Source organism: Temnothorax longispinosus, chromosome 6 (assembly GCF_030848805.1).
Source record: "Temnothorax longispinosus isolate EJ_2023e chromosome 6, Tlon_JGU_v1, whole genome shotgun sequence".
In the NCBI taxonomy this organism is placed as follows: Eukaryota; Metazoa; Arthropoda; class Insecta; order Hymenoptera; family Formicidae; genus Temnothorax; species Temnothorax longispinosus.
In genome coordinates, this window is record NC_092363.1 from 17,559,885 (window position 1) to 17,586,698 (window position 26,814).

Sequence of the window (26,814 nt, forward strand, 5' to 3'; positions counted from 1 at the left end):
TTTGCCCTTAGATCTAAGTGTACGAGCCAATCATATTAAAGAATTGTTGAGGGTTCCGAATAATCAATAAATTAAACGCGGGTCTCCTCCCAGGTCAGCTCCCAGGTTCGGTTCCATTTGCTTCCATTACGGTGCGAGTAGCGGTACGTTACGGACGCTACGCTTCAGAAGCCGAAAATCCACGGAGAAGAAGACTGTATCAGAGCGACCAAGAGTAACCAGGTATAACGATTTGCTTCGGATTTCGAATTATAATTCTGATATAAAGTTTCCTGTTACATTTATCGTCAAATTTAAAAATATCAGCCTCAATGATCGAATTGTGAAAGAGCGCTCATCCCCGGGCTGGCCGGGCTGGGCGTACGTCGCTTTCGATATAATCATATTGAGCATCTGGAATGTGGTCAATCACAATAAAGTCATTTACAGTTTGTTTCTAAAAGACGGTTATTTAGTATCGTGGTTATTGAAGAAATTATCAATTTAATTACGCGTACTATTACGGCTTTAGCTTTTGAGATTGCGTTTCAAGACCGGCATTATAATACTTTTTAGGCACAAAATAAAATCCTCTGTAGGATGGGGGAGTTAACCATCCTTTATAAATATCTCCATTTAGCCAAATATTTTTTAAATTCTTTAAATAATTTAATTTAACAGCTCCTTTTCCAATATTTAAATCCACATTATATATTTAGAAAATAAAGAAATAATAAATAATACTTTAAATTATAGTGATACTTTTACGTATTAGCTTATCTTCGTGCTTCGAACTTGCTAGAAAAGACTTATACTACACCGTTGGGTCTCGCGGCTCGCCGCCGTTATCTTGGGATCAATAAATCGAGCCCCTCATTTCGCATTTATGTGAGAAAGTGGACACATGTGTGGTAACCATAGTAACCGTGAAAAGAAAACGCTTGCCGCGTAGCAAGGGACGCGATAGCCAATCAACGTGTTGCTTTTCCGTAAGAACCAAAAGTTTATTTGCTACCGCTTTTTGCCGCGCGGCAAGCGTTGAAGCGTTTCCGCGTCCTGTGTGCAGAAGCCATATGACGCGCAGTTTGCTGAGCTGGCCCGGTCGTAGAAGGCATATTTTTATCGTGTTAAAAATATACTATCGAGTATGAATAAATGATATTAATTACGCAATCAAAAATCTGTTTGCCACGATTTAATTTATTTATCTGATTGTGAATTTGGGCAGATTCTCTTGTCATGGCCCCACACCCCGCACGTCCATCTTAGGCTGCGTTTGGAAACTTCACCCGAGTGCACCCGCCGAGGCTCATGCTGTTCAAAAACGTTCAGGTTGTACCAGTGTGACAGAGATGAAGTCGTTCGGAAACTTCACCCGGGTGCACCTCAGGAGGAAAATTTTCCACCCTGAAATTTCAGGGTGAATGCGGGTAACTTATTACATTTGGTGGCATTTTTAAACTGTTGCAATGGAGTTTCTTCTTTTATGAAATTGTTGCGAATGGATTCCGATTGAAATTATTCCGTTTTTCCTAAAAAACAATAGAAATCTAGGCAATAATTGAATTTCGATCGGAATCGTTCCAAACATTTCCAGTCGGTTCTAGTACATCTCTGTGTCCAGTACTTCGTATACAATACACCAGATATTACGTATAATATCTTTTCTCTTCAAAGCGAAGCTGGCGAATATCGCGTACTGGTGCGTTAAATACTTGAATTCGTAGCTCCATATTGTCTATTTCCGGTAAAAAAAATTTTATATAAAAACATTTAAATATATATAATTATATGATATTATATAAAATATTCTATAAAATATGTCTATATATGTCTATGTATGTTTTTTTATCTGGTATAATCTCTGTTCAAAAGAAAGAGAATTTGAAAATAATTAAAAAGATAATTTTTGCATTGTTTTTTAAAATTGTTTTTGCATTGTTTATTTATTTGCCTATATATAATCATATATAATCATATATAAATGTAATAATTGTATATAAAATATGATTATATATGATTATATAAAGCAAATTTTTCACAATTTCTTAGACTTTATTTTTTGTTATAAAAAACAATGCAAAAGTTATTCTTTTAATTATTTTCTAATTTTTTTTCTTATTATTTTTCTTGTACATACGAACAGAGATTATACTAGAGAAAAAGGACATAAATGAACATATTTTATACAATATTTTATATAATATTGTATAATTATATATATTTAAATATGTTTTTATATAAAAAATGTTTTACCGGGTTTGCGTTACGATTTGCTGAATTGGTCGAACATGTTAACTTATAATAACTCTGATTAGTTGGATTTAAGTAAGGTTAATTATATTCTATTGCCTTATACCGTTAATTTATTATCAGATTTTATCTACGTTTAATAATATCTTGACGCTAATTACGGATTATGTTTTTCTATTATTCATATTAATTAATAATTCATCTTATGTAGGTATATCTTAACAGTTGCTTAAGCGATCGATATATTTTACACTCCTTTTGTAAAGTAGGGGAGACCGGGGCAAATTCTGTAAATGCGTTTTTATGTGCCAACATTATCAACGGAATTTGGTGACATTCTGAGTTATGGTGTAATTTTTAGCGCGACATAAGCGTTTTTGATGGTGAAAAGTAATTTTTCTAATCTCTCGAAAATTTCTACTCTTTCATCGAGCTTTACTCTTCCGTATCTAATACTGGTATGTGATTTTGATGGAAATTTGATGCTTTATACAAATCCGATAATATTTTTTGCATATTTTCAAATTTTTATATTTTTGGAGTAACAAAAATGAAAACAACGTTCGGGGCAAAGTCGACACCACGTCGTTTTATCGGCTCCCAATAACAAACGATCCTTGTCATGCAGCTATATATAACCTACGACAAATGTGTGCGCACGTCTAACCGCGAATTTACTTGCATAAATTGTTTTTCAGACATGAGTTTAGATGAAAATAATTGAATGTTCAATAATTTTTGTTCTCATTATTTCCAATGATTGTTTTACTTAATTCCGAATTTTTATACTTTCTAAATACACGATAAACAATGTATGTTTAGTTTCAGACAATAAAAAATAAGTTCCAGATCAAATTGTGTTGATAAGGCAAAGTGTCGAGTTTGTGTGTCCCAGCATTTTTCAATTTGGAAATTTGTCTTTGCGTCACTTTTCCTTTCTTGGGAGCAAAACTAGGCGACGTACAGCGAAATTTCCTTAAGCAATTTTGTACTTGAAGGAACACTTTAAATGTGTGCCATTAAATTTGTTTGATTAATTAATTGTTGAAAATTGCCTTTGAAAAACTCGTGTCGAGTTTGCCCCGGTCTCCCCTAATAACTGATAATTTTAAATTAAAACATATCGTTATTTATTTGCTCATAAAATATATAAATAAGGCAAAATTGTTTTTGTTCATGGACATCCTTCCTTTCAGCTAGCCGCTGCACAGGGCAGGATAAGCAAAGTGGAGGAGTGCGAGTGCCAAAAGTCCTGTAGGGTGAATGGTACCGTCCACGAGGACGGCGCAACCTGAGTAAAGGATTGTCAACATTGTTCCTGCGTCCATGGCGAGATTGAGTGCAGGCCGACGCTCTGCGCTCCGGTCACCTGCAAGAATCCCGTCATTCTTGAGGGACAATATGTTGCCCGACCTGTCTCAGTAAGTGGAACATTATACTCCTGTCTTTTTCGTCCCTTTATCTTCCATTCTCAAACGTCTTTCCTATAACATTCCATAATCCATGATAATTTTTAATAAGAAAATATTTTTATAAAATTCCATTGATTCCTAAATAATTAACTTCAAAGCTTGACAAGAATCCTACAACATTTAGGATTTTTTCTTGTCTTTTCCTTAGCGCACAGTATATATAGTTTATCATTCATATTTCATATATTTCTTATCTTTAGAACATCGTATAAATTCTTGACATTTGAGAGGACAACTCTCTTGAGTAGTCTAATGTCGCTTTCACATGAATCTGTCTTTTACTTTCACACACGCAACCGACTGATTAATTGACGTAGAGTATTTCGTGTTTAGTCGACCACTTCCGTCTCGTGCCTCACGTTACTTATCTCGTCATTCATGTTTGCCTTCGCAGAACAATGTTTGTTGCACGGCGTAATTTACGATCGCGGCGAAAGGGTCTCACCGAAGCAGTGCGTCGAGTGCAAATGCTACGACGGTATCTTCACCTGCACGAGATCGACACTGACACCAAATGCCCACCACTACCGTGTCCACCCAGCGAGCAACTCAGCGTGGCGGAGGGATGCTGCAAGTTTTGTCCAGGTACGTCTTCGCTTGGAAAGCTACACGCCGAAACGAATATATATTCATTGAAAATTCATTTCCAAAACGAAATAACAAAGCATCTAATATTTCATATCTGTGCTGTATGATGTTATAACTCGATTCTAAACAGTCAGTATTGATAGTTTCGTCAATAAGAGAGTATTTCTTTCTTATAATCCACAGATTCTTATTATAAAATAGATGATGTAGATATCAATCATATATGGTAAAGTACCAATCAATCTATTTCAATATATATGTATATCTACACTGTTGGAAACATTTTGTATAGTTTTGTTAAAAAAGGTCCTTGTTAAAATTTTTGTGTAAAATAATCAACACATACGTGTGTAGATTTAACATGTGCTTTCTATATTAATTGAACTTTACAAATTTAAAATGTAAAATTATTAAAATAATTTAAAAAATATGTTAAAGTAACACAATTTAAACGTATTTATTAAATGTGTTAAATTTTATAGAAAAAGAGTGTTGATTTTACTTAATAACAGAAGTAAGAATAAAAATTTACAGAAGAAGAATGTTGATTTTATCTTACAATCTCAACTTTAACATAAAGTTATGTTAATTGTACACATAATTAACCTCAAATTACGATCAGAATAACATTTCCTTCCTGTTAAAATATTTTAACATAGTATCGATGTTATCATTTAACACATCCATATTATGTTAAACTGACACAAAAATTTGAGTGGACTGTTTTGGACATGTAATATATGTTATATTTAACACAAATTTTCCAACAGTGTACTTATTCTGCGAGGACATATTAGATAGAATTATATATGTTAGAATAATATATGTTAAAGCGCAATAATTATCCTATACTGAAGTTATTGAGACCAAATATTTTCTAAAATTCTAATTATCACTTTGAGTGGAGAGAAACTGGGTTATCTTTCGGAGGAGACATTAAGTTTGAAATTGATCGTCAAGCTCGGGGAGCTTGGAAATTTTGGGTCAATAAAACTGCTACCACTAGCTGCAATATTAAAAAATATGAAGCATATGTGACGCATACTTCAAAATTTCAATTATGCAGTAAATAATTAGCCATCTTCTTAATATCGTACGGCTTTTTGCAACACAAAGTAAATTATTTAAAAAAAAATTACGCACATACACAAATCACGTACCTTGGAAATAAAATTGAAGTACGTTGCTGGAAGAGATGTCTTCCCGCGAATGATATCGGCATGCTGTAAAAAATTATATATGATAAATTATTTAAAAAATTACATACATACAAATGTGTACTTCAAACGTGATCTATACTCATTTCCATGGGTAGATGAGGCATCTCAAACGTTATGTGATTGAAACTATACTTCACGCGTAGAGATAGCTCAGATGGTGAAATCGACGTTCATCTCCATTTGTAGAGGTACCTCCACAATCTTGATATCTCCAACCTTTATATACTAAAAAATTAAATTAAATTAACAAATTAAATTATTACACAAATGCATTTATTAATGCACAAATTATTGCACAGCACAAAATACTTACACCGCCGCACGGATAAGTAATTTTGAATTGCATACGTTTGCAATGCTTTAATTTGCATAAACGGTATATAGGGTGAAACTATTCGTTCTTCTAAGGCGGTCAAGTTGGTCACCTCTTTTGGTACATTTGAATAACTTAAATCTGCATTTGGTGCTGTTTTTGGTATTTCTCCTGCTGTAATGTATTTTTTACAATTTTTACAGACATATTTCGACGAGTTATTTTGTATTTGTTTAATAAATGTATTAATCACAACATTTTTTTTAGATAACTTTTTTTGTAATTTAGTAAAACTAATTCGTTCAACTGACTTTTCGAAAAACAAATTTTCACAATATAAATAAACTTTATCTATAGTCCTTGTTTTCTGTTTTGTAAAAATTTCATAATTAATAAATTTTCATAATATTCATTATCGCGTGAATACCACTTTTAATCTTATTATGAACAAAATTACTGAAGTTTTCACAAAATCTTACAAAATCGTCAAGTCGAATTAGACATTTTCGATGTCTATCTGTAATTTTTTTGTTGTTGTAGTTTTATTCCTCAGGTAATGTGCGCCTAACTCGCATTCTTTCTCTATTTTTTACTTTTTTAGTTGTATTGAAACTTTTATCTTTTCTTTTCAAAATAATTCTTTTGACATTTTTCTCCGTCTCGTTATGTTTGTATAAACTTGTATCTTGCCCACACCTGTAAAAAAAGTCTGCCTCTTTTTCTTTGGTAGACTCTGGGTCGGAGGTAAAACCTCCCGTCTTGATGTCCAAACGGTTCAATGTCACCACGGGAACTAAACCGGACTCCGGTACGTTCTCGTGATTGCTTGCTTCCACGAGACGCGACCTGGTGGATGAGTCAACTGTTACATTTATTCACATTTATTTTTTTCAACTGGCGATTCTAAACATTCCACAGGCTTGGATACTCTAAGAACATTATTTCTGCTGTTACCAATGCAGGTCCTCCTATAACCATAACTGCATACATGTGTAGTAGAAGTAATTAAATAACAATGTTCTTCTTGGCATCCCAGGGGGTGGCAGTGTGGTCTTGTGGTAAAGCGCTAGTCTCGTCGGTAACTCATAATTACGGTTTATGAAATTAAATCGATCCATTCACACTCCTGCCGAGGAGCCGGGTTCGAGTCCACCTGATCACAGGAACTTTTATATTCCAAACTGCACCCTCCGCACGAGTGGGGCTCGTGCGGAGAAACTGGTCTATCTTTCGGAGGAGACATTAAACTTGAAATTGATCGTCAAGCTTGGGAGTTTTGGGTCAATAATACTGCTACTACTAGCTGCAATATCAAAAAACAAAATTTCGTGCCACGCGTACGTTAAAATAACATACAATGCTACATCGTTTATCGCTACCAATGCTGTCCCTCCAATTATCATGACTGCATACATGTGTACAGTCATGATAACTTCATATTTTTTTTGGCATCCCAGGGGGTGGCAGTGTGGTCTTGTGGTAAAGTGTCAGACTCGTAACCCCGAGGAACCGGGTTCGAGTCCACCTGATCACAGGAATTTTTATATTCCAAACTGCACCCCCCGCACTAGTGGGGCTCGTGCGGAGAAACTGGGCTATATTTCGGAGGAGACATTAAATTTGAAATTGGTCGTCAAGCTCGGGGAGCTTGGGAGTTTTGGGTCAATAATACTGCTACTACTAGCTGCAATATCAAAAAACAAAATTTCGCAGTACCTCCAATTATCATGACTGCATACATATGTACAGTCATGATAAATTCATATTTTTTTTGGCATCCCAGGGGGTGGCAGTGTGGTCTTGTGGTAAAGTGTCAGACTCGTAACCCCGAGGAACCGGGTTCGAGTCCACCTGATCACAGGAATTTTTATATTCCAAACTGCACCCCCCGCACTAGTGGGGCTCGTGCGGAGAAACTGGGCTATATTTCGGAGGAGACATTAAATTTGAAATTGGTCGTCAAGCTCGGGGAGCTTGGGAGTTTTGGGTCAATAATACTGCTACTACTAGCTGCAATATCAAAAAACAAAATTTCGTTACCGCATGGACGTAACGAATGTATCTCTCAGTAAATTCTGTCTATATATAATAAACATTCCATTCTTTTGAGGCTTAATCAAGGTCTATTGCTTTCTATCGCAACCCCGGATAATCCAACAAATTGCATATGTTACAGGGATTTTGTAAAATTTATTTTCTTGTAAAATCTCTAAAAATATTATGGAATATAAATAAAAAATTTTACGTTAAAAGTTGTGGAAACCTATGTTGAACTATTTTATATTAAGAATGAACATTGTATTTTTAAGTAGAAAAAAAATAGAAGTGGATACAGATTCCATATAATGAATAAGTAGATATTTTTTTATTTAATCCGCAATATTTTAATTTTTTACTCCACAGTATATCTAGGAATTTTAAAGAAAAACGAATTTCACAAAATCCCTGCAATACATATAAAAATAAAAATTATTATATTAAAGTTATTATTCAATGTTATTAATTAAAAATATTATATTTATAAATAGTACAAGTATATATAATCTTAACGTGAACATTATTAAAGATAATATTATTATATCATTAAACATATTTAAATTTTATATTTATATTTTTTTGTTTCCTTTTTTTTTCTAACTCTGCCTTGGACGGTCCCAAGCCCGGCCTGAGAAAGGAGGAGGGTTGGAGTGGGCAATCTTAACACCCACTCTGTAAAATTAAGCTAAAAACCTGGTCTCTCTGCCAACATGAGAACAGAGAGGAGCAAAATAATCAAAATCAATCTAAAATCAATCTCAATATAACCTGTCATTTGTGAATTATCAAAATATGATTCTTGCAACACTTACTTTTGCAATAAAAGTGAACCAAGTAAGAATACTAATCAATATTTATTATTGTAGAAAAGTGGCATGCAACAATTAAATCTCTTAGAACATATCCAGACAAACTTGCATGGGTGCATAAAGAAATAGATTGGTCCCATTTCCTTATACACATGTATATGGACTAATCAATTTCTTTATATTTATGCGCTATACAAATTTGTCTGGATATACCCTTACATGCTCTTTTTAAGAGCGGAAAATTGCATCAGAAATATACTTATATTATATATCATTTATATCCCTATTTTTTCTTTATTATAAATTTTTAAATAAATAAAACATTTATGTTTGTAATTCCTCTCATAATAAATTCAATGACATTGAAAATTATGTCCTTATTTTGCTTTATTTTTTATACATTGAAGCATTTTAATTTAATCTTGATACACACAACTGTCAAAATATATAATGACAGTCACTCACGAAGTAAGCACAATGAAAGAACCAATCGGCATTGCGGAAAAGAAGCAATAATAAATTGATTTAATACAGCAATTTTAAGAGAGGAAAAATGCTGTACCTTGTATATGCGTAAAACTTCAAATACATTATACCTATATATATAGAGCATTCTTTCTCAACATAGCCACCCCTCTGCACATTTTATTTTTGAAGATAAAATGCTTTGCGAGATCTCAAAATTCCCGTCGAAAACTCAATTACAAAAAAGCATTTAAGCATTTTATCTTCAAAAATAAAATGTGCAGAGGGGTGGCTATTTTGAGAAAGAATGCCTCATATATATATCATATATATATATATATATATATATATATATATATGTGTATGAAAAATTGAAGAAATGGCGCGCGCGTAGCGCGCGCTTGTAGTGTTCTAGTATAATAAATAATTTATTACTTCTCAGCAAACAGTATCTCATTCTGAACAATATTTTAATTTGATTCAAAATAATTGGCCATTGGTACTATGTGACTGAATTATTTACTCAAAACAAATTTTTTTTTATTGAACAATTTTTTTTTAGTGTATAGTTATTAATCTAAGGTTATGGTCTCGGCTATAACCCTATTGCCTACTTCCTCAAAATCGAGAGTCAAGGCGGTCGAGACCTCTTTCTCACAATGAGTTTTCGGATCTCTGAAGCATTTCTTTGAATCTTCTAAAAAAAGATTTTTTTGCAGATTAATGTTCTTTAAAACGGTATTCGCTTTGAATGCACGCGTTAGAATTATCCTTAGATATATTCCTTGGATTTACTAGTATATTTCGAAAAAGGAAAAAAATAGTGCACGACGAAGCAATGGAGACTTGCTCCCGGAAAGTGACATGCGGATTTGTGACTTCGAGAATTGTTCCAGTTCCGCTTCCGGCAGCATCTAATGCGACAGTCAAAGCGGACAATTAAAAAGTTTTTACAAGAGTTTTTTAAAAAATTATAAAAACGTAACGGACTCCGCTACGTTCTCGTGATTGCTTGCTTCCACGAGACGCGACCTGGTGGATGAGTCAGATTGTAGTTCATCCAATGCAGGCTGCTCGCGCCTTCGGACTTCTTTTTTGTCCAATTCCATTGTTATTCCCACGAGTAAGGGGAATAACAGGTCCAGGAATTTTTATATTCCAAACTGCATCCTCCGCACGAGTGGGGCTCGTGCGGAAAAACTGGGCTATATTTCGGAAGAGACATTAAATTTGAAATTGGTCGTCAAGCTTGGGGAGCTTGGGAGTTTTGGGTCAATAATATTGCTACTATAGTAGTAGCTGCAATATTAATATACTAAAAAAACAGTGACCCTTACAAAAATATTTCACCGCTTTTACACCTCACATAGATCGTTTTTAACCCATTTTAGTCCGTTTTATCATTTTTATGTCCGTTTCTTGCACTCTCAAGCACGCGCAGTCTACATGATGAGTATACGCGAGTATGCAATCGTATACACAATCCGCTTTAACCACTCGTTTTTAAGCAAAAGGGTCCCTTTGCGCCCCAAAAACGGGCGTACTCATTGCCAAATGCAAGTTTTTACTACTCAAACTGACCGTTCTCGCTGTCCAAAAACGGTGAAAAATTTTTATAAGGGGATGCATTTGAAAATTACACCAACGCTCGTAAAACAAGGCCAATAACTTTTAACAAGTATTAAATTACCAGTCGAATCCGTTTTTACGCGGAATTTATCAAAATTACCTATCTCAATAAAATTCTTCAGAAATGAATTATTCGCAATTTTTACCATTGAATATTAAATCTCACTCTACTTTATTGCATTTTAACGATAATTTTGTATATTTTCGTTAACGTGATAAATAAAAATACTTAAACGACTTTAACTGTTTATGCATTTTTTTATGTGCTATACATTGATGGCTACACACGGAAAGAACGGTTTTGTTGAAGTATTTAAAAATTTAGCTAGATACAGATTTGAAAATAATTTTGTTGCACCATCAAAATAATTATAGTAGGTCGCTGAAGTATGATGATACCTCAAGAATATGTGTCTTTTCGGTATAACGCTAAATTCGCGTTTCTTACTACGTGAAATCTTTAATTAGGAACATTTAAACATGAATATGCTATAAAAACGGTCAATAGTTGATTAATTAATTATCCTGCAAAAACACATATTTTCGGTGAAATATTCACATTTCTCGCTTATTCTAGATATAATACGCTTATAGAAGCTCGACTGTCACGTTTATAACGTATAGACATCGATTGTTAATAATCATATGAAAATTTGTAATATTGCAAAAATTGAAATAAAAACTACGTGGTAATTGTTATTTAACCACTCTGAATATGAATATCACAATAAAAACTCGTTTTTGCCCTTATTTCAAATATCGCACTTTTGGGCATAAAAACTATGTAAACGTGTTCCATTGGTTCTCCCGAACACGAATACGAACACGAATTTATATCAATGAATGTTTCACGGGATAATAATAACTTTACACGTTTCGAAATATGTATCGCTATACAATAATATTCTTACCTTACTCTTATATTTTGTTAGAAATTAATTCCTGAAAATTATCTTGAATTACACTGTACTAACCCCTTAATTGTTTTCACGACCGTTGAAAAGTGCTGACTATAATGATTTGGATGTATGTATCCTGGCAAACTCCGGACAAGCTCCGTTTGCACTTCGAACTTCTTTACCACACCGAATCACACTTTCGCCGCGAAACACACTTAATTCTTCTTTGTTGTCCCAATTCGAACTACCTGCTCAGGTCCAGACCGCGGTGATGCGGTACTGTTTTTTCCCTACTTCGGGCTGCGTCCGGATTTTCCACCCCGTCCACCCGAGTATCTATTAGCGGTTCAATGTAACCACGGGAACTAAACCGGACTTCGGTACGTTCTCGTGATTGCTTGCTTTCACGAGACGCGACCTGATGGATGAGTCAAATTGTAGTTTATCCAATGCAAGCTGCTCGCGCCTTCGGACTTTCCTTTTTGTCCAATTTTATTGTTATTTCCACGAGTAAAAGGAATAACAGGTCCACCCGGGTAAAGCCCCGGTACAACGGGTGAGGGGACTTACAATACACTTGAGGATAGCCCCAGGTTTCCAGAAGTTGGTCGCTTGCCGCCGGACTTATCCTCCGACCATGCATCCCAGGGGGTGGCAGTGTGATCTTGTGGTAAAGCGCTAGACTCGTCGGTAACTCATAATTACGGTTTATGAAATGAAATCGATCCATTCACACTTCTGCCGAGGAACCGGGTTCGAGTCCACCTGATCAGAGGGATTTTTGTACTTCAAACTGCACCCTTCGCACGAGTGGGCCTCGTGCGGAGAAACTGGGCTATATTTTAGAGGAGACATTAAATTTGAAATTGGTCGTCAAGCTTGGGGAGCTTGGGAGTTTTGGGTCAATAATACTGCTATCACTAGCTGCAATATTAGTACAAGTAATTAGAATCAAACCCGCCTCGATATTGTTTGATGTTAAATAATTTTATAAAAGATTTTACGTACTGTTCATTGCACGATTGTAAGAAGGCGGAGCGTATAACTCATAAGGCGACGGCGGGGTCTCCGTAACTCCGGTTGTGTTTGTCTCGGGTACCGTCGAAGGTCGTCTGGGTCGTCGAACATATGAACATATGAGACAAAAAATTAAATTAAATTAAATTAAATTAAATTAAATTAAATTAAATTAAAAAATTAAATTATTATTACACAAATGCATTTATTAATGCACAAATTATTGCACAGCACGAAATACTTACACCGTCGCACAGATAAGTAATTTTGAATTGCATCTTGCCCACACCTGTTAAAAATATTTGCCTCTTCTTCTTTGGAAGACTCTAGGTCGGAGGTAATATTCAATGTGTAAAGATAGCTCAGATGGAGTGAAATCGATGTTCATCTACATTTGTAGAGGTACCTCCACAATTTTGATATTTTCAACCTTTATATACTAAAAACAGCGATATATGTATAAGAATGTTTTAAATTGTTAAATTAAAACTAATTTAATTAAAACTAATATTTTGATGAGTTATATTTTGTTTTTAAGTAATTCAAATTTGTATAACATTTAATTAATTTTATAAGCTAGTAAAAATATTGTTTCAATAAAAAAAAAATTAATTAAACATCACAATTTATTGCGTAATTTATTTACATTATCTACACAGAAAAGTTACCACAGGGATAACTGCAATGGCTTACTGCGGGATAACGCCAACAGGGAACGTGAGCTGGGATTAGACCGTCTCACCGTAGACCGTAAACAAAGTTATTTTTTCTAAAAATAATATAATAATAATAATAATTATTATTATTATTTTCATAATAGCGGTTTCTTTGGCCAAAAATTCTGGATTTGAAAGAATCATTATTTAATTTTTTTTAGACATACTTTACATAGAGTAAAATAATTCAATAATACAGTCAGGAAGAAAAGAGCAATTGAACCGCAACAGGATGTAAGTGTTGAAAACTTCTATATTGAAAATAATTGACAAACGTTTCGGTCCTTCATGGGACCATCTTCAGTGTCGGTAAATACATATTCTTAAAAACTAACGCGACAAAACTTAACGCCATTACTAGATGCAAACTGAAAATCGAGTTCCTACGGAAATGTATTAAACACAATGTTATACCTCCACACATTGGGAATATTTTATCGAAATTTGAACATACTCTTTTTAACTACAGATCAATTGGAAAATTTAAACACTGTAAACTCAGGTTTTTTAAACAACTATTACACATTGAACTTAGAGATGCTCATTGTTATTCTCGATTCGCACAAATACAGATTTACAAAATCTCCGGATCTATGTACCGTTGCATTCCGGTTGGAATTCTGCTCACAGTATTTTGGTTAGGCAATTGTCCGTCGCAACAAAAAAATTTTTACAAGAAAACCCGAATTTGATATTAACAAGGGCAGACAAGTAGTTACATAACAATTATCTTTCAAATACATATTCAATATACATATTCTCTTTACAATTGGCGCAATTTAATTTAAAGATTTCACATCTTTTTTTAAAATACATGTCACTTGAGTTAAGTTAGGTAATAAAATTTTGTGAAGACTAAACCGCAACAGTGTTGAATGCGAAGAGGACTACTGTAAAGATTGTGATACATGTAAAAAAATTTAAAAAGTATCGTAGAGAGAGTATCAAATACGTACATTAGGAATATGTTTCCTTGTATTGCGGGGTCATTTCGATGCTGATGTGTTACATTAGAGTTTAACCAACAAAATACTCGGCGGCGAGAGAACGGAACCGTATATATCTACAATATATACGGTTCTACAATATATACAAATATCAACACATATATATTTATTTATTTATTTCACCATCCATACATTTACGTGTTTTTGGATTTGAAGCATTAGCAACTCATGTGGTTATACGACAAAATCCTCTTGTTCTCCTTCTATTTATTCTTCCGCGCAATCCTCCTCTTCCTCGATTTCTCCCGACTCTCTGCCATCTTTTTATGAAAACAAAGCTTCCTCTATGAGGAAGCAAAAATAAAATAAAATAAAATTAAATTAAATTAAATTAAATGCTGCAATATTAGTACAAGTACACAAATCCAGTGTCCTGATAAAACAAGAAGTTTATATTTGGACAATAAAATATTAATTATATTTTCATTATTATATTCTTCTAGGGCGGTCACCTCTTTTGATACATTTCCATATTTCCCATAATAACGAGAGGAAAATAATTCCTCCTATTAATACTGCAAACCTGAAAAAAATTTTCAATTTTGATTTTAAAAATAATAAGTGCTCTGAGTGCACTTAATATGGAAAACGGTGAAACGTACCAAATATTTGTGTCTGGAAAATCGCTAGCTGTCGAGTTCACGGGAAAGGGTGTTTTAGTCCCCATACGTTTATTTTGGTCATCACCAAAAGAAGTTCTATCATCACCAGTTCTATCATTTTATATCTATCAACAGTAAAGAATTTCTAATTAATACTTAAAGTATCACAATGTCAATATAGAGTCTCGCGCCAAGTACACGCGCAGTGCGAAACCGCCGCGATATAAGAACATGTACCATGCAGGTATATCTATTACGGTCGCCACTCGGTTTTCATCTACGCCTACCGAGAAAGATTGCAAATCAATTGACATGCGGTTGACTGTTTTCAAAAATATTTTGCAGATTCCGGGGGACTTAAATCGTCAAATCAAGGTTCATAGCGAGTGGCTGGCAAATCACGGCCTCAACTTGCAGCCGACGTTAGTATTTGTTGGACCTACTTTATCGAACATTACTGCCAGTTACGTTCAAATAGATACTGTGCGGTATGAGCTTCGTACTCCATTAAAAGCTCTGGACACGTGTTTCAAGGCGTTTCATGCGCTGGACGCTGCATATCTGGCAGAACGCCTCCGTTGATGGGTTTTTCTTCTGCGGTTAAGGAGGTAAAACTCCAGGATAATTAACAGTCCTCGGCGATGTGGATTGTGGCTTCTCAGATCCGTTCAGGATATCAGGTATTCAATGATCTTTTGAACTCTTCTCCAAGATTTAAGAGTATAATTTTTATTGCTAAACTTTGGATACAAGTGTTTTATGAAAGGGCGGAACAAGTGTAAAATATGTAGTCGCTTTCTTGGCTCGCTCCACTGTCCGCATTGGAGGCGGAAAATTTACTTTTAAATTAAATTAAAAAATTAAATTATTACACAAATGCATTTATTAATGCACAAATTATTGCACAGCACAAAATACTTACACCGTCGCACGGATAAGTAATTTTGAGTTGCATCTTGTCCACACCTGTTAAAAATATCTGCCTCTTCTTCTTTGGTGGACTCTGGGTCGGAGGTAATATTCAATGTGTAGAGATAGCTCAGATGGAGTGAAATCGATGTTTATCTCTATTTGTAGAGGTACCTCCACAATCTTGATATTTCTAACCTTTATATACTAAAAAATTAAATTAAATTTAAATTAAATTAAATTAAATTAAATTAAATTAAAAAATTAAAGCGGGCTGGGTGACAGTGTGGTCTTGTGGTAAAGCGCCAGAATTGTAATCCCGAAAAACCAGGTTCGAGTCCACCTGATTACAGGAATTTTTATATTCCAAACTGTACCCTCCGCACGAGTGGGGCTCGTGCGGAGAAACTGGGCTATATTTTGGAGGAGACATTAAATTTGAAATCGGTCGTCAAGCTTGGGGAGCTTGGGAGTTTTTGGGTCAATAATACTGCTATCACTAGCTGCAATATTAGTACAAGTACACAAATCCAGTGTCCTGATAAAACAAGAAGTTTATATTTGGACAATAAAATATTAATTATATTTTCATTATTATATTCTTCTAGGGCGGTCACCTCTTTTGATACATTTCCATATTTCCCATAATAATAAGAGGAAAATAATTCCTCCTATAGATAGATGGATAGCTGAAAAGCTCCATGTTTCTGTAAAAATAAAAGTAGTGCTTTATTTTAAAAAGTGCTCTGAGTGCATTTAATATTAAAAACGGTGAAACGTACCAAATATCGCTAGTCGAGGGTCCTGAATTAGTCGAGGAGTTAGTCACTTATTGGTCTTTTGCAGATGGGACCGGATGTTTGATTCCATTGGTCACGTTGGTCGTGATGACCAAAAGAAGTACAGTTATATAGTACAGTTCTATCATTTCCATATATCCTCTAAGTTGTTCCTAATTTTCTTATTCGCATTTTCTATGGCCCATGGGACGGGATGATCTTTTAGCGAAAATCACGCCGAGGAGAATCCAGGAGAGTCTCATTCTATCTGTTTTTTACCAACCTTTATATACTAAAAAATTAAATTAAATTAAATTAAATTAAATTAAATTAAATTAAACTAAATTAAATTAAATTAAATTAAATTAACAAATTAAATTATTGCACAAATGCATTTATTAATGCACAAATTATTGCACAGCGCAAAATACTTACACCGTCGCACGGATAAGTAATTTTGAGTTGCATCTTGCCCACACCTGTTAAAAATATCCGCCTCTTCTTCTTTGGTGGACTCTGGGTCGAAGGTAAAACCTCCGTCTTGATGTCCGAACGGTTCAATGTCACCATGGAAACTAAACCAGACTTCGGTACGTTCTCGTGATTGCTTGCTTCCACGAGACGCGACCTGGTGGATGAGTCACATTGTAGTTCATTCAATGCTAGCTGCTCGCGCCTTCGGATTTTTCTTTTTGTCCAATTCCATTGTTATTCCCACGAGTAAGGGAAATAACAGTTCTAACCGGGTAGAGCCCCGGTACACCGGGTGAGGGGGCTTACAATACACTTGGGGGTGGCCCCAAGTTCCCAGAGGTTGGTCGCTTGCCGCCGGACTTACCCTCCGACCATGCATCTCAGGAACTGGCAGTGTAGTCTTGTGATAAAGACTCGTAACCCCGAGGAACCGGGTTCGAATCCACCTGATCACAGGAATTTTTATATTCCAAACTGCACCCTCCGCACGAGTGGAGCTCGTGCGGAGAAACTGGGCTATACTTCAGAGGAGACATTAAATTTGAAATTGGTCGTCAAGCTTGGGGAGCTTGGGAGTTTTGGGTTAATAATACTGCTATCACTAGCTGCAATATTAGTACAAGTACACAAATCCAGTGTCCTAAAACAGGAAGTTTATATTTGGACAATAAAAAATATTAATTAATTTTTCATTATTATATTAATATAAAATAAAATACATAATTGCACGAAAAAATGATAGGAATGATAGAAAGAAATGTTCTATCATGCAAATTATATTTCCGATTCCGGCACTGCGCCTTCGCGCTGAGACACCCGTTGCTTCGCTCGCGAGTAGCTTCAAGCCGAAGCGCGTTCCCTGACGACGGGATGTATTGATCGGCGAATCAATTGTGAACTGTCAGATTTTGTCTGGAGTTGCTGGACTGTTCGGACGTGTGTCCGCACTTTTCTGTATCGAGATAATAAACATTGAGATTGTTTGTTTCCTTAAAACCGCGGTGTTTCTTTTATTCCCGCGAGCTTCGGGAGTGCGAGTGCGTGAGTGCAAGCGAGTGCTAGTGCCGAGGGGGTAACCACTAGCTGAAATGTTGTCCCACCGATTACATAATTTCATTTGATTTCATATGATTTCATCTGATTACAAATGATTTCATTTGATTACAAATTATTTCATCTGATTACAAATGATTTCATCTGATTACACAATGATTTCATCTGATTACACAATGATTTCTTGTGATTACACAATGATTTCATCTGATTACACAATGATTTCTTGTGATTACGAATGATTTCATCTGATTACAAATGATTTCTTGTGATTGCATACACGGAGAAAATTTTATAGTAAATATTACTATGGTGTCGCACTAGCTGCGGACCATCGAGGAATTTCAAGTTAAAATACTATAATTATTGTTTTAAAAACGATTAAATAACGTAATTTTTACCATAAACATAGTAATTTAACTTAAAATTCCTCGATGGTCCGCAGCTAGTGCGACACCATAGTAATATTTACTATAAAATTTTCTCCGTGTATGGACATTTTTGAGTCGATAGATGCGATAAAAAAGAATACGCTTCGCGTTCTGAGGGTTATACATAAAATTGACTATAAAAAAAGGTGCTTTGAAGATTGGAAAAAACGTTGACATAAGTATTGTAGTGGGAGGGGATTATTTTGATGGAGACAAAATAAATTTAAATAAATAAATTCATAGTTTATTTTTTATTGAACGAGTCCCGTTGATCACAGTAATATTAACCCTCGGAGAACACAACTATTTTTTCATTCACAGAGAACACTCTGGGTCAATCTGATCCTACACACACTTTGATCGTCCACCATTTTAAATTGACGAGTGCGATCAGCTTGAAAAAATTTCCAGATGTACTTGGAACATTGTTAAATCAATTGATATAAATAAAAAGTGCCGTTGGAATTACTTACATATTTTAAAAAATCAAAAAAAATAATTTAAGAAAAAATTTTTTTTTAATTTTTTTAAATATGTACACTGCCGTCGAAAAGTTTCCGGACAGGGGTATAATTCGGGAAAATTTTTAATAAAACTAATTATTATGAAAAAATATTGGTAAATTTTATTTAGTTGACAATTAGAAGTAACAAAAACTGAAAATCTCACGAATCAGAATCAATCCTTAACTTAGAAATCACACTTTCTTTTCATCGAACCAACCTCCGTTGGTGGATAGCACCTTTTGCACCAATCGCGGCATCTTTTCTACGAGTTTTCCCAAAACAGAATTTGGTATTTCACTCCATGCTTTCTGGAGGATCTCCCAAAGGTGCTCCTGAGAGGTGGGACAGACCGGATTAAGATCTGGAGATTGAGGGGGCCACACCATCATTTTGAGCACTCCGCTTTCCTCTTTTCGATGTAGATAGTTGGAACATAATTTAGAAGTGTGTTTCGGGTCATTATCTTGCTGCATGACAAACTCACGACAATTAAACGTGTGCCAGACGGGATACAATGCCTACTCAGAATCGAGTGGTAGCCTTTTTGCTCAAGTATTCCCTTGATTCTGTGGAGATCTCCCACGCCCGTATAACTGAAACATCCCCACACCATCACAGATCCTCCGCCGTGTTTAACTGTAGGAGTTATGCAGTCTGGGTGCACTTTTTTCGAAGACGCGCGACGGACATACTTTCTTCGTTTTTGACCAAAAACCACGAACTTTGATTCGTCGGTCCACAAGACTTGTTTCCACTAGAAAACCGTTCCTCCGGCGTGGAAACAGGGCGAAGAGACTTCAGTGGGCTCAAAATCACAAAGACTGGACCATCGAAGACTGGAAACAAGTCTTGTGGACCGACAAATCAAAGTTCAAGGTTTTTGGTCAAAAACAAAGAAAGTATGTCCGTCGCGCGTCTTCGAAAAAAGTGCACCCAGACTGCATAACTCCTACAGTTAAACACGGCGGAGGATCTGTGATGGTGTGGGGATGTTTCAGTTATACGGGCGTGGGAGATCTACATGTTTTGAAAGCACATAAATTAAGGAACATTTTAAGACTAAGATCAATTCGCTATCTGTATTTTAACTGGTACTTTACTCTTGTACTTATGGGAAGAGGATAAGCAAAAAACTCTTATTCCACATATTTTGAAAGCACATAAATTAAAGAACATTTTAAGACTAAAACCAATTTGCTATCTGTATTTTAACTGGTATTTTACTCTTGTACGTATGGGGTGCTCACGTTCGGGTCGATGGAAGGGGATGAGCACGAAAATTTTATTGTGCATATTTCGAGAACACATTAATCGAGAAACATTTTAAAACAAGAATTATTTCGCTTTCTGTATTTTAACTGATACTTTACTCTTATATCAGTAGTATATAGATCTTTTTTGTGTATATCTTTTAAACTGTTACAGACAGACTAATTTCGTTTGAGGCATATTGAGTTTTTTATTTTATATGTAATTTTAATGAGTGGGGGTGCTAGCGTTAAGCCAGCACCCCCACTTTTAATTGCGTTTTCTAGCGAAACTGCTTGAGCACAAAAATCGTGAATAGAGCACATAATTAGCACATAAAGAGCACTCAATTTCTGTACATGTGTTATTCCGATTTTTTGTAGGGCGGGGGGGGGGGTGCTAACTTAACAGACATTATCAGATTTCACCGAGGATTTCATGGTGATTTCATGGTGATTCTACATGATTTCCAGTGATAACACGGAGATTCAAAATGATTTCTGCTGATTTCATATATGATTTCTAGTAATTTCATATGATTTTTAGTGATTTCATATGACTAGTGATTTCATATGATTTCTGATGATTTCTGATGATTTCATATGATTTCATAATGATTTCGGGGACATTGTCCCACGATTACATTTAGTGGTTACCCCCTCGGCTAGTGCGACGCGGTGAGCGCAACAATACTAACCATAAGAATCCATATTTTTAGTCCCTTCATTTTATCTTCGTCTTGTCCTTCCTAGTCCACCTTCTCAGTCAAGGTGGATATGTATTTTTCCATTATGTTTATTGTCTCGCGGTTTGCATCTCCGACGGAGAGTCCACATTATTCCCGCCAGAGGGGAATGATTTGTTCTACTGAATATAATATATCAATCAGATACTATATTGAAGTTTAAATAACATAATATAATATCTAATTAAAGTAAGAAGCGAAATATATTTATATCCATAAATTGTCATTTTAAATATCATTTCCTTACTTATTGACATTATAATATTTTAAGTATTAATTATAAACAAACAAAACAACAATTTTCCTTTACATGTATATACGTATTTATAATTTTTCATACTTAATATTGTTAGGTTTTCATCATACATTAAGTATATGACTCGTAGTTTTTTATTATCCATCTCTTTAGTCAGAGACACTAAATTTTTTTTCCAGTGTACGTCTTCTCGCACGGCTCCAATACGTACTCTTCTTCCTGGTATTCCTCCGTTTTGAAACGGTCTGGTTATGCGATTTACATATCTTCTAATCTTTCGACGAATGTCCCACCAGCGGTATCTGCACATAAATTAAATTAAATTAAATTAAATTAAATTAAATTAAATTAAATTAAATTAAATTAAAAAATTAAAGCTGGCTGGGTGGCAGTGTGGTCTTGTGGTAAAGCGCCAGACTTTTAACCCCGAGGAACCGGGTTCGAGTTTACCTGATCACAGGAATTTTTATATTCCAAACTGTACCCTCCGCACAAGTGGGACTCGTGCAGAGAAACTGGGCTATATTTGGAGGAGACATTAAATTTGAAATCGGTCGTCAAGCTTGGGGAGCTTGGGAGTTTTGGGTCAATAATACTGCTATCACTAGCTGCAATATTAGTACAAGTACACAAATCCAGTGTCCTGATAAAACAAGAAGTTTATATTTGGACAATAAAATATTAATTATATTTTCATTATTATATTCTTCTAGGGCGGTCACCTCTTTTGATACATTTCCATATTCCCCATAATAACGAGAGGAAAATAACTCCTCCTATTACTGCAAACCTGAAAAAAATTTTTAATTTTTATTTTAAAAATAATAAGTGCTCTGAGTGCACTTAATATTAAAAACGGTGAAACGTACCAAACTGATGGAAAATCGCTCGTTCCGTTTTCCCTCGGCGGGCTCGTTCCATTTTCCCTTGTTGTATCTGTATAATCGAAAATCTTTTCAATGCGTAAAGATTTCCTGGTTTCGAATACTGGGAACGGTGCGAAATAAAAAGTCGTATTTTTGAGCCAAGGGAAATGATCCTTTATTGGCTCATGGGGAAAAGCCTGTTACGGCATAAAAACCCCTGAGAACGTGTATAATAACAATCAGGACACAGATTGATAACAAGACGAATACGTGTAATTATGGTGACACTCGGTGTCGTTAACGGGGCTCCGTATATTGAGACTCGGCTCAATAGCGTGTTAGGAAAAGAGACTCGGCTCTCTCGCGTGCTCGAGACTCGGCTCGATCGCGTGTACGAGGCACAGCTCGATCGTGTATTCGAGGCTCGGCTCGATCGTGTATTCGAGGCTCGGCTCGATAATGTAATACCACGTCACTATATCACTATCACTTCGTCATTATAACGATAATATTATAATAGACACAATACATTTGTAAGACCGAACATCTCCGCGTCGTTTTCAAGACTAATTAAACTTCGCCTTTTTTTTGACAAATACATCGCGCACGGCAATCTTGAAGCCGCTCGAGAAATGCCGCTTCTTCTCCCTTCTCTTTTCTTGACGGTAACGCTGAATGCTGAAGTATGCGAAATTACGCGCGAATACAATATGTTGCGATCAATAAATTTACACATATTAATCCTTTCTTAAAAATAAAATGCAATAAATAAGTCCGCCTTTGATCCACGGAACAGTATCCTTTGCCCCCGGGACAGGGTGTTTTAGTCCCGGGGACACGTTTATTTTGGTCATCACGACCAAAAGTATATACTACAAACTAAAATATTTACTAAAATCCAGGACATTTTTTACGAGCCAGTCTTTTATAGGTTGTTGCCTTGGCCGTGCGTCTGGCAGATTGCAGTGTTCCCCGATGTCGTCGCAGCTTCGTTCAAACGATCAGAAATGCAATTTCGCGAATAATTTACTGTGACCGGGACGGAGGTTTGATAATCGTCACGATATAAGAACATGTACCATGCAGGTATATCTATTACGGTCGCCACTCGGTTTTCATCTACGCCTACCGAGAAAGATTGCAAATCAATTGACATGCGGTTGACTGTTTTCAAAAATATTTTGCAGATTCCGGGGGACTTAAATCGTCAAATCAAGGTTCATAGCGAGTGGCTGGCAAATCACGGCCTCAACTTGCAGCCGACGTTAGTATTTGTTGGACCTACTTTATCGAACATTACTGCCAGTTACGTTCAAATAGATACTGTGCGGTATGAGCTTCGTACTCCATTTTAAAAGCTCTGGACACGTGTTTCAAGGCGTTTCATGCGCTGGACGCTGCATATCTGGCAGAACGCCTCCGTTGATGGGTTTTTCTTCTGCGGTTAAGGAGGTAAAATCCAGGATAATTAACAGTCCTCGGCGATGTGGATTGTGGCTTCTCAGATCCGTTCAGGATATCAGGTATTCAATGATCTTTTGAACTCTTCTCCAAGATTTAAGAGTATAATTTTTATTGCAAAACTTTGGATACAAGTGTTTTATGAAAGGGCGGAACAAGTATAAGATATATGTAGTCGCTTTCTTGGCTCGCTCCACTGTCCGCATTGGAGGCGGAAAATTTACTTTTAAATTAAATTAAAAAAATTAAATTATTACACAAATGCATTTATTAATGCACAAAGTATTGCACAGCACAAAATACTTACACCGTCGCACGGATAAGTAATTTTGAATTGCATCTTGACTACACCTGCAAAAAAATCTGCCTCTTCTTCTTTGGTGGATTCTGGGTCGGAGGTAAAACCTCCGTCTTGATGTCCAAACGGTTCAATGTCACCACGGGAACTAAACCGGATTTCGGTACGTTCTCGTGATTACTTGCTTCCATGAGACGCGACCTGATGGATGAGTCAGATTGTAGTTCATCCAATGCAAGCTGCTCGCGCCTTCGGACTTTTCTTTTTGTCCAATTTCATTGTTATTTCCACGAGTAAGGGGAATAACAGGTCCACCCGGGTAGAGCCCCGGTACAACGGGTGAGGGGACTTACAATACACTTGAGGGTGGCCCCAGGTTCCCAGAAGTTGGTCGCTTGCCGCCGGACTTACCCTCCGACCATGCATCCCAGGGGATGGCAGTGTGGTCTTGTGGTAAAGACTCGTAACCCCGAGGAACCGAGTTCGAGTCCACCTGATCACAGGAATTTTTATATTCCAATCTGCACCCCCCGCATGAGTGGGGCTCGTGCGGAGAAACTGGGCTATATTTTGGAGGAGACATTAAACTTGAAATTGGTCGTCAAGCTTGGGGAGCTTGGAACTGCTATCACTAGCTGCAATATTAGTACAAGTAATTAGAATCAAATCCGCCTCGATATTGTTTGATGTTAAATAACTTTATAAAAGATTTTACGTACTGTTCATTACACGGTTGTAAGAAGGCGGAGCGTATAACTCATAAGGCGAAGGCGGGGTTGTAGGCCAGTCAATAAAGACACTAAAATTCGAAAATTTAACTTTAATTACAAAAGTTTTCAAATTTTGATGGAATATTGGGTGAGTTGAAATAACAATAAATCTCATTTTGCAACCATTCCCGAGGTCCGGAACATGTTAAATATATTGCAAAAAAATGTTAATTTATTATAACTTTGCGAAAAAAATTGCAAAAGTGCTGCATAATTAATACATATTTTTGTAGAAAATTTAACGATCTACAAAAAAGGTCTCTTATGTTTTTTTCATAAATACTTTAAAGCTATTATCGATATACTCATGGCACGATCAGTAACAACTGCAGACATTGAATATTTAAACATTTTGATTACAGAACATTTAGAAATTTATATCAATTTATTTGGAAAAACTTTGAAAGTAAAGTATCATAACATGCTTCATTATCATCGAGCTGTAAGGAAATTTGGACCATTAATTAACATCTGGTGTATGCGTTTTGAAGCTAATCACCAAAAGCTCAAAGCGTATGCGCGTATAACATCAAGTGTAAACTTACCTTTGACACTGATGCAAAAGAATCAATTTATGCTAAGTAATAGAATTTTGAAAGAATTTTCGTTTAAGGAAGAAGTGCTTTTTACATGTGGCTCTGTAAACACAATTGAAAATCACCCATTGTTTTTTGAGTTTCAAAGCTGTTTACCAAATTCGTCGTTACTATTACTGAAATGGATTAAAATAAATAATTATACGTACAAACCTAATATGACTTTAAGCTTAGGAGTCCAAGATATTTTACCTTCTTTCGGGATTATTACAGTTATTACTGTTAATGAAAATGAAGAGTTTTATTTTGTAATTAACAAATTTGAAACTCTTGGGTTCTCTTCTCATTTTTATGCTTATGAAGTGATTCCAACCAAACACTTTTTGCTTTTAAAATCACAAGATATATGTACATTTAGTTCTTTTCTTTTAGTTAAAAAAATTCGAGATGGTAATTTGTACGTAGTATACGATTAATTGTGAAAACTGAAAAATTATGTTTGATTGAATCCATTTCATTAATTAAAGTTTATTTAGTTTATATATTATAAAAATGATATTATCCAATTATAAAAGTACATCAATAAATTGTTTTAATTCTATTTACTAATTATGTATGCGTTAAGGTGGTTTATTCACGACTATGTGAGTCAAAATAAACCTCATTTTAAAACTTCTAATTTCATACACTTTCATAGTCGACTAAATTCATTAATGAATTTCTCAAAATGATTGTATATCACAAATCGAATAAATAATCAATAATAAAAAAGAGGCGAATGAAACTAGTCCAATTTTCTTAGCGTAGTACAGAAGAGCTTCAGATGTGGCAACGTCGCAACATTCATGTAAACAAATGGTTGCACGCGTATCGTTCGGAGCAATAAACTTAGAGGTTAATTTTATTTAAGTGCAACATTTACTTTTATATCATGAACGAACAACCGCGTTTTAACCTATGCAACTCGCGTTATGAATTCAAAGCGCGACGTTGCCACATATCCGAAGGTTTGTGATCACAGTGAGGAATGGACTGAAATCGATGTCTTTTAACTAATTTTGTGAACATTCTATACGGTTGAGATTGTTGGCTTTGGTACCATATGATTCGGAAGACACTCCTCTGTTTTTATTCTAATTTTCAACCTGATCTGTCTTTTCTATAATTTACTACCATCAATTTATCTCAAAATTACGGTCTCTCACGCGTCGTCCGCCATAAACGCAATGCTTAAGATAGGGAAAAAAGCATATTTTTAGACAATAATATCTCGGAAACTACACGGTCAATCCATTTCAAATTTAGCATGAAGATTCGTCAGTTGCTTAATTACTTTTACTGAAAAAACTGCATCGATCTGTTTTCATAGGTTATATGGACATACCACCTTAATATATAGATATATATGTAAAAGACATACATGTATATGTGTACACACACGCACAAATATGTAATAAATTCATTTAATATGTTGTA

At 35.3% G+C, this 26,814-nt stretch overlaps 1 protein-coding gene across 15 annotated transcripts; it reads left to right on the plus strand.

Annotated features, from left to right (window-relative positions):
* On the plus strand, positions 1 to 26,814 carry LOC139814730 (uncharacterized). 15 transcript variants are annotated; one of them, XR_011732548.1, is made up of 7 exons: positions 1 to 19; positions 94 to 222; positions 1,208 to 1,409; positions 3,429 to 3,653; positions 4,099 to 4,289; positions 4,476 to 4,518; positions 16,762 to 18,526. XR_011732548.1 is itself a non-coding variant. In XM_071781204.1 (6 exons), the coding sequence occupies exons 3-6, from the start codon at positions 3,559 to 3,561 to the stop codon at positions 23,296 to 23,298; spliced, it is 423 nt and encodes a 140-aa protein (XP_071637305.1). In that variant the 5' UTR covers positions 94 to 222; positions 1,208 to 1,409; positions 3,429 to 3,558; the 3' UTR covers positions 23,299 to 26,814. The 15 variants fall into 15 exon arrangements, 2 of the variants coding, with proteins under 2 accessions (XP_071637305.1, XP_071637306.1); XR_011732545.1 differs by lacking the exon at positions 16,762 to 18,526 and adding exons at positions 13,341 to 13,431; positions 13,559 to 13,573 and having other exon boundaries at positions 4,099 to 4,518; XR_011732552.1 differs by lacking the exons at positions 4,476 to 4,518; positions 16,762 to 18,526 and adding exons at positions 13,341 to 13,431; positions 13,559 to 13,573.